This window comes from Sebastes fasciatus, chromosome 13, assembly GCF_043250625.1.
Source record: "Sebastes fasciatus isolate fSebFas1 chromosome 13, fSebFas1.pri, whole genome shotgun sequence".
Classification (NCBI taxonomy): domain Eukaryota; kingdom Metazoa; phylum Chordata; class Actinopteri; order Perciformes; family Sebastidae; genus Sebastes; species Sebastes fasciatus.
Window position 1 is genome coordinate 18,690,021 of NC_133807.1, and position 9,319 is coordinate 18,699,339.

Genomic DNA, 9,319 nt, shown 5'->3' on the forward strand with positions numbered 1-9,319 from the left:
CACCATCAGTCCAGTTCTCTGATCCACACTCAGCATGTCTGGTCCCGTCTATCTGGTCACCGGAGGCTACGGCTTCCTCGGCAGGCATCTGCTGCGGGTTTTACTGGAGAAGGAGGATGAACTGGCGGAGATCCGGGTGTTTGACAAACACATAGACTCGAGTTTAAACGAACTCAGCACAGGTAAGATGATTAATGCACCAGATTCCATTGAAGAATCTGCTAATTTAACGTTTTATAACGTTATCTCGGCGTAGTCACTCTTTCAAGCTCTTGTTTTGATTTAATTTCAGACGTTATAACTGCAAGGTTCACAACCTCGTATCATATTTATTTCTGTTTGTTTGTGGTGTAATGTAAACAGACCGGAGGAAAACGATCAGTAAGAGCTGAGCTGAGATCTGCTGTCCAGCTGCTGTCTATGAGAGCCGGCTGTCAATCACTCGCGAACTCCGACCAAACGGTCAAACTAGGCAGTGCTGATCAAATATGAATCAATACTATATTACGTTAACACCTATTTCTAAAGCCTGAAAACAGAGCCGTGAGGAGGTGCAGAAGTCTAGTTTTCTCTCAGAACACTTGAATTACAAAATGCTGAAAGGTTATTATGGAATTTTTGCCCAATGATACCAAAAATATACTGCCTACTGCCACTTTAAAGTGGTAATCCTTAAGATTTCAGTCCTGGTTGATTTACAATTTATATTTGCGTGAAAACAATTTCATTGTGCTCAGAGTTTAGCAGACCTGGGCGCTGCATACTGACTTACTGCTTATGCTGTTCTTGTTCTGTTGTTGTCCTGCCTGATGCTGCTGTTTGCTACTGCCCAATGTTAGTGTGCTTATCTGCATGTCTTTTATGTAATGCTATTTGTCATATATAGCCTTTTACCAGGACGCCATTGTAAATAAGAATTTGGTCTCAATGGCTTGTCATGGTTAAATAAAGGTTAAATAAAATGTATAAAATAAAAGTGGTGAGAAAGGCCAGGCAGAGTCTGTTTCATACACACACAGTACACAGCACATACAGTACCACTCAGTAGTTTTGACTTCATGTCTGCCTTTTCTCCCTCAGAGCGAACAAAGGTGGTGGTCATTCAGGGGGACATCACAGACTACAGCAGCGTGTTGGAGGCGTCCCGCGGTGCCGATGTCGTCATCCACACAGCCAGCTTAGTGGACGTTTGGCACAAAATCCCAGAGAGCCTCATCGTCTCTGTCAACGTCACAGGTGAGACTTCAAGGGTCTGAATGATGACTAGGAGAAGGGGAGGAAAAATCAATGACTGATTCAGTTTTATGAATGTTTTACTGTGGGAAACCAGAAAACAGAGGAAATCCACGCCTTCTCCTGTTTTGGATGATTTTCAAGGACGTGACTTCACCCATGGGTTAAAAAATGTTGGCCTTAATTAAGTTGTGCTGAATATTGAGACAATATGGCCATTGTTAGCCAGTCGGGTTGCCCATTTCTGTAGTGGCAGATAGTCCAACCTGGATTAAGGGCTAGTTTTCATTACATATTGTGTAAATGAATGTTTCCTTTTGTAAATGAATGGTTCCTGACTATGCATGGTTGGTCATCCTGCTGTCAACTGCTTAACCCTATTAGTTTGGTGTTCAGTGGGGAGTTTAGGTGTCACATGATGGCATAAATGCTGCTTGAGGGGCTTTTCAGCCTGACAAGAATAAAACTCTCATGAGTACACCAAAAAAAGAAAGAGGAAAAACTAAATAATATATAATCCACAAGCAGCTTTTAGCACAAAACAGGACCCACAAAATATGAAATGGTGCGTCACTTGTGTTGAACTGTCTGAGAGTGTGTAGGTGTGTGTGTGTGTGTGTGTGTGTGTGTGTGTGTGTCAATCAGTCGTCATATATGAACATCACTTGTTGTCAGCTTACCTCATGCCTTTACACAATGTCCTTTCAGTAAAGCAAATAAAAAATAATCCATGTCTTGATGAGGTAGGTTGAAGTAATCCAGTCAGAGAAAGGAGATTTGCACTTCAGCAGTTCAGGTCAAGCTTGTAATTTTGCAAAATCCCAGGGATTTCTCTGCATTATCATCGTAAAGTAAAAGTCCATAATGTTACCTTGCGATTAGAATGAAAGACAATTGAGACAAGTCCATAAATAGTTCTGCTAAAGGCTTTAACCTTTCCAAACAAAACTTACATTATCAACTAAAACAACTCCTCATTTACCGTTAGTAAGACTCTTCAACCTCTCCTCCCAGCTTCAAAACAAACCACAAACCAAAAACGGCAAAACAGGAAGTGACAGATTGTAATTGCCTGCCTATAGGCCATAATACTGAATCTATTTAGGATAAAAGATATTGTTTAATGTAGTATATTAGCCATTCAGAATCCCAAAGACAGCTCTTACAAATTTAAGTTCAGGCAAAATTGAAAAAATAAAATCATTGTCTGCAATATAAATGCACAACAACGGCCAATTGGGAAACTCCAACACTCAACGACCAATAGTGTAACTTTTACTCAGTATGGAGGCTTTCTTATCAGGGACCTGGGCTGGGATCCGAGTACACTTGATCCAGAAAGTCCACTTTATTTGATTAACGGGAACACTGTGTGCCGTACTCGGGCTTGGTACAAATCAATTATTCCTGAAATGCAAAGTCAAGGACGGACTTTCAGCTTTATAAGCCACTAAGTCCGATCTGTTAAAATCTGATGATCTGATCTGAGTGTAGTCAATCATTTGCTGAAAACAGTATCACAATATTTAGATAATATATTTGGCAGTCTTTATACTACATTATCAAAATAACAGGTAGCAGCCAAATAGAATAGATAACCTCCTTCCCTCTGCTGCTACATCTCAATGTAGCTCTGCACCACTTTGGTTGTACACATTGGGAAGTATGCGTGTCCAAGGAGCACTTGAATGCAGCAAGATTTTCCACCTTATCACTGTATTTAGATTGTTTAGTTTACAGCTATTGGAATACATTTTAAGGATAACGCTGCTGATGTCATATATTTATATTTTTCTGTAAACAATAATTTGTTAGTCCTTCTCTCAATACTTTCTGACTTCCCCAGATTGTCTGTGGCTTTCAGCCCCCATTGGTTCCCCCAGTGGGCAACCTCCAGGTCTGAAAAGTGAAGTCAATGCTGAAGTGCCTTAAACTTGCATTCTTCAACAAACCAGCAGGGGGCGATTCCTCTGGTTGCAAAAAGAAGTCTGATTGTATAGAAGTCTATGAGAAAATGACTTTACTTCTCACTTGATTTATTACCTCAGTAAACATTGTAAACATGAGTTTATGGTCTCAATCGCTAGTTTCAAGTCTTCTTTAATACAGCATGATGTTCATTTAGTACATTATGGTCCCATTTAAAGTCAGATAGACCATAAAGCAGGGTATGCTTTAGGGCGTGGCTCCCTTGTGATTGACAGGTTGCTACTACGGTGTTGTCCGGTCTGGGAGTTGTCCATGTTTTCCGTGTTTGTGTGGCTGTGGAGGATTACCCAATAAAATTCAATCTGATCCATCCAACCCCAGCATCCTCCATCTCTCTAATGACAACGTTTTCTCTCCTCAGGGACGGAGAACGTGATCAAGGCCTGTGTGGAGTGTGGTATCCAGTGCCTGCTCTACACCAGCAGCATGGCCGTGATTGGCCCCAACGTCGACGGAGACGACTTCATCAGGTGAAGCTCAAAAAAATATCATTCTGGTTTTACTTGTTTGTTTTCCTCACAGAGTACACATGGTTGCACTTTCACTCTTGTTTTTAGAAATGCTTCGGCTCAGTTACGTTTCTGTGGTCACTTTCTTGAATGCATTCATGGAAAGCCTGTTCAGAATAGATATGATTGGTTGGAGACAAAAGTACACAACACACATTATCCAGCACCCTGCTGGTATAATCAAGAGGCGTTTAAAGACTCACTCACTATCTTACTGTCACACTGTCCCTCCGTAATGTTTTGCATGAGATCGTCTGGTATGTCAGACATGCCGTACAGCGAGCAACATGTTTTAACCTTTCTTTAACCTCAACCCTTTATTAGATTTGCCACATACAGTTGCATACATGAAATTTGACCTCTGCATCCTAAGGAACAGTGAGCTGCTGTAAAGTGCAATTTGGGGTCAAGTGTCTGGCTCAAAGACACGCCAACATGCAGAAAGTAGGAGTCGGGAATCAAACCACCGACCTTGTGGTTGAAGGATGACCACTCTAACCATTGTACCAATGGATTCCTTAGGTTTTCTAGCCCGCTACAACCTTAGAAAACGCAAGTTGCATTTAAACACATTCCTCTCATACACATGGCAAGGTCAAGAAAACACCACCTGCTTACTTTCTCCTCCTCTCACTGTTTAACTCTTTCTCTACAGGGGCAATGAAGACACACCTTACAAAGTGAAACACACTATGGCCTATCCCAAGAGCAAGGCAAAGGCTGAGAAAATCGTGCTGGAAGCTAACGGCACCAAGGTACTTTATGTTCAACAGTGTGGTGGTTTTATTGGCAGAGATATTAATATCAAATTTTACTGGTACACTTTAAAGACACACTAAGAAAACAAAAAAAATAGTGTTCAAATAATCATAAAACCTTAACGATGTAATGGAATTCAAAAAAGCTGCAGATGCAGAACAGAAAAAAGGTTATTGGAATCCAGATACATTTATTAATGTTTATTACTGTAATGCTGAGTATCAGTTTTATACTGTATTATATCTTAGCTTAACCCTTGTGCCTCACTAGGGACATTATTGGCTTTTTAATTTTTTGATCCTTTTGGCTGTGTTTATGCATGTGGTATAAATTTTGGCAAGGGTGTGACGTTTTTTTTTTTTTTTTAAATTGTGGAAGTTCAACCTTAGCTCCTATAATACGTCTATAATAAACTGTGCAGCCAAAATACACTCAGACCCTTAAGGACAAAAATATCCCCATTGACACCCATTAAAACAACGATTTATGACCCGACAGCCATTATAGCATCAGCATATCGCATGATTGTCCATAGTTAATCGTGATGAATCGCAAATTAATCACCCATTTTGATCTGTTCAAAATGCACCTTAAAGGGAGATTTGTCAAGTATTTAATACTCTTATCAACATGGGACTGGGCAAATATGCTGCTTTATGCAAAAGTATGTATATATTTATTATTGGAAACCAAATAACAACACAAAACAATGACAAATATTGTCCAGAAACCCTCACAGGTACTGCATTTATCATAAAAAATATGCTCAAATCATAACATGGTAAACTCAAGCCCAACAGGCAACAACAGCTGTCAGTGTGTCAGTGTGCTGACTTGACTATGACTTGTCCCCAACTGCATGTGATTATCATAAAGTGGGCATGTCTGTAAAGGGGAGACTCGTGGGTACCCATAGAACCCATTTTCATTAACATATCTGGAGGTCAGAGGTCAAGGGGCCCCTTTGAAAATGGCCATTCCAGTTTTTCCTGACCAAAATTTAGCGTAAGTTTGGAGCGTTATTTATCGTCCTTCGTGACAAGCTAGACTGACATGGTTGGTACCAATGGACTGAGCCCACTACAACCTCCAAAATATCAATTGGGTTAATGTGTTAAAGACATTTTGTGGCTTTAAAACGAATTTGCGTTAACGCATTATTATCGCGGTTAACTTTGACAGCCCTAATTCTATTATATCAGGCTTTCAATCTATAGCATCAAAATTGTAGTTTTTTTTTACAATATTTTACCAGATTGAGACATTTTCTCATGTTTGATCTCTGGGGCAATCACATGCTATTTGCCTGGTTTCCTGCACAAAATAAAAATGCATCATAGTCAATGTTGTTCCTAATCATTGACATTTTTGTCTTCTCAGCTTCGGAGCAGCTTTTTTAAAGTGAGGCACAAGGGTTAAGACTGGGTAACACAATCTGAGGCTGGAGAGCCTGAAAAAAACATTATGAGGGAATTTCTTGAGCAACTTTGCCACACAATGCTGGACCATCCCCTTACGCTTTGCTTTGGTGTCACTCCTGCTGTTTACCATCAAAATCCATAAACTTCTACCCTTTGACGGCTCTGGGTTCATGTTTTTATGTTCGTATGCCTCCCGTCTGATTTCCCAAAACTGAATCTTGGTTTTGTCTCCTGTCCAGGTGAAAGGTGGAAAGTGTTTATACACGTGTTCTCTGAGGCCGACGGATATCTACGGCGAGGGCCACCAGCTAATTAAAGACATCTACAAGTTGGCTGTAAAAAGAGGAGGCTTGGTCGTCCTGGGGGTCCCAGAAGACTCTGAACATGGACCGGTCTATGCAGGTAAAATTACACAAAATTACACAGATATACATATTTTTGGTTGGTTTGCATCTCTTTGTTAGTTTTGTATTTCTTTTTGGTATTTTTGCATCTCCTTTTGGTAGTTTTGTGTCTATTTGGTAGTTTTGCATCTCTGTGGTAGTTTGGCGTCTCTTTGTGACTTCCCAACAAGAAATGTCAGCAGTAACTTCAAACAGAAGCTCTGTGCCCAGTTGGCCCGTTCAGTAATCTGTCGATGGTGATAACAACACCTTATTAAGAGTATCAGCACCACATACATATATACAGCAGTATGAGTACATCATTGAATAAATGTAATGATGACATTTTTAAACCAGCCTCAACATGCTGGTTTCAGTGCTGATGTGTTTTTGTTATTCACTCACGGTTCATCAGCTGTTGTTCATGACCAAATTAGTAATAGTGCATGTGAGCATGAGTAACAGCACCCAACACAACTGGACTTTCTCTAAAATGATAACTTACATTTATACCAGGTACATGTTCATTCATCAATAATTTGTCCCTGACAGAAATCATTCTTCAGACTGACTGCTTTTCCTCTTAATTAAAAGTAGTTATATCTTAGTTATATCTCTCAGCCTCATACTGTATTTGGTGTAGGCCATGAATTCAGCTCCTAATAACATGTGAAGAACTTTGTAAACCACAAATTCCAAAGAATGAATGAAGTTGTTTCTAAAAAGTAATGGGTAAAACAACTACTTTTTCTTTTCGGCACTTGAGTACATTTTAAGGTAAATGTCTTGAGTACATCTTCCATCATTCAATGTGGTATTCACCCACTTGTCTGTGTTTCTAGGCAACGTGGCCTGGATGCATGTACTCGCAGCCCGAGCCCTGAGAGAGCGCCCGCAGACAGTCGGAGGTGAATCTTTCTTCTGCTATGACGACTCACCCTACAAGAACTACGGGGAATTCAACATGCTGCTCCTCTCCACATTTAACTTCAGAAGAGTCCGCATACCCTTTCCGGTGCTCTGGTTCCTGGCCATGCTCAATGATGTGCTCCGCTGGATACTGAGCCCCTTTCATAACTACACACCGTTGCTGAACAGTTACACCTTCGCCCTGGCTTGCACCTCCTTCACTGTCAGCACAGACAAAGCCCTGCGCCACTTCCAGTACCGCCCTCTGTACGACTGGGACCAGTGTCGCGCCCGCACACAGAAATGGGTCGACACGTTTCCTCTGGATGACCCCAGTAAAAGCAAACTGTAATTATTACAGTATAAAAAGATCTTTTCATTGTTATATTTGTCTAGCATTTGTCTAGCACTTAGCTTAGTCATAAAGAAAACACAATCAAAGAATTTAATCAGATGACGGATATACTTTAATAGCCTTGTTATGATTTAACACCAGCATTTGTAATTATGTAAATTATGACAAATGTAAACACAATTTACAAGCATTTACTGGACTTCACATGGACCTGTATTTCAGTAATATATATTATTGATAGCAATGTTTTAAGTTGCATAATTTAAAGAATATTTTTATGATATTGTCGATGAAATGTATCATGTTTAGTTTGTTAAATTTTTTAAATCTTTAATAAAGATGATTTGATATATTCTTAATTTTCTTGTTGTTGTTTTGCACTTGATTCACATCACAGGGAGAGGCTGCATTTTCCTGTTTTTCTTTCCGTAACTGAGCTCATTTACGTATTTTATTATGACATCATAATGAAAGTTTGTACAGCCTGGAGACCTGGTTTAGTTTCAGTGTGAATATGTTTTCTTACCATGCCCACATCCCGGTATGATTTAATGCAAAAAAAGTGAAGGTATCAAAAACACATGACTACTTTTCAGTTAAATAATTATTATAGTTATTAATTATTCAAATAATCAACATTATTTTATTCCAACAGGAGCAGTAAAGAATGCTTAGAAAAACACAACAGTATAACATGTACTCAGTGGTGGAAAGTAACTAAGTACATTTACTCAAGTACTGTACTTAAGTACAATTTTGAGGTACTTGTACTTTACTTGAGTATTTCCATGTTCTGATACTTTTACTCCACTACATCTCAGAGGGAAATATTGTACTTTTTACTCCACTACATTGATTTAATAACTTTACAGATAAAATAAGCTAACTTAGCTAGCTGGTAGCTTAACCAGCTAGCTAGCTCACCGATCGTTAGCTCCTCCAGGTCCTCTCTCCGTTCAGAGGTTCCTGCTCCCCGGTGTCGCTTCTTTTATCGTGTTTTTACTTCACGGAGAGGAGGTCATTGAACCGGAGCTGTGGCGGGGGGAGCGGACGGATAGGAACCCACCTGGCTGGCTGTCCGGTCCAGGCTCCAGGCGGACAGATCACAGTGGCACGCCGGTCCTGGGTGAGTTGAGCATCAGAGCTGAAGTTCAAATGGACCAGGGCAGCGGAGTGGGCACTGTTCGGCCAGGCAGGCAGGGTGTTGACTAGGAATAACGGATTCTTTGACACAAAAACGGTCCGCCAGAGTCTGATACCAGAACTGCGCCCATAGCAACGGCCTGCTATAGATAGCAACGGCCTGCTATATATAGCAACGGCCTGCTATAGATAGCAACGGCCTGCTATAGATAGCAACCGTCTGCTATACATAGGTCTGCTATACATAGCAAGCATCTGCTATACATAGGTCTGCTATAGATAGCAACCGTCTGCTATACATAGGTCTGCTATACATAGCAACGGTCTGCTATACATAGCAACCGTCTGCTATACATAGGTCTGCTATACATAGCAAGCATCTGCTATACATAGCAACGGTCTGCTATACATAGGTCTGCTATACATAGCAAGCATCTGCTATACATAGCAACGGTCTGCTATACATAGGTCTGCTATACATAGCAAGCATCTGCTATACATAGCAACCGTCTGCTATACATAGGTCTGCTATACATAGCAACGGTCTGCTATACATAGCAACGGTCTGCTATACATAGCAACGGTCTGCTATAGATAGCAACCGTCTGCTATACATAG

The 9,319-nt window shown here is 40.4% G+C and overlaps 2 protein-coding genes across 3 annotated transcripts in view; one reads left to right on the forward strand and one right to left on the reverse strand.

The window, feature by feature from the left end:
* The window catches only part of LOC141780667 (3 beta-hydroxysteroid dehydrogenase type 7-like), a 175,133-nt gene that overhangs the window by 64,131 nt on the left and 101,683 nt on the right, over window positions 1-9,319 (reverse strand). The gene's annotated exons all lie outside the window — the stretch shown is intronic.
* Window positions 5-7,597, forward strand: LOC141780661 (3 beta-hydroxysteroid dehydrogenase type 7-like). The gene is made up of 6 exons (XM_074655976.1): window positions 5-182; window positions 1,081-1,236; window positions 3,584-3,692; window positions 4,387-4,486; window positions 6,151-6,313; window positions 7,137-7,597. The coding sequence occupies exons 1-6, from the start codon at window positions 35-37 to the stop codon at window positions 7,553-7,555; spliced, it is 1,095 nt and encodes a 364-aa protein (XP_074512077.1). The 5' UTR covers window positions 5-34; the 3' UTR covers window positions 7,556-7,597.

Excerpts from the sequence above, each read along its gene's own strand:
- LOC141780661 (XM_074655976.1), top strand. The coding sequence starts at position 35 with ATGTCTGGTCCCGTCTATCTGGTCACCGGAGGCTACGGCTTCCTCGGC. Across the intron at positions 183-1,080 it reads TTTAAACGAACTCAGCACAG|AGCGAACAAAGGTGGTGGTC; the intron begins GTAAGATGATTA and ends TTTCTCCCTCAG. Across the intron at positions 1,237-3,583 it reads CGTCTCTGTCAACGTCACAG|GGACGGAGAACGTGATCAAG; the intron begins GTGAGACTTCAA and ends TTCTCTCCTCAG.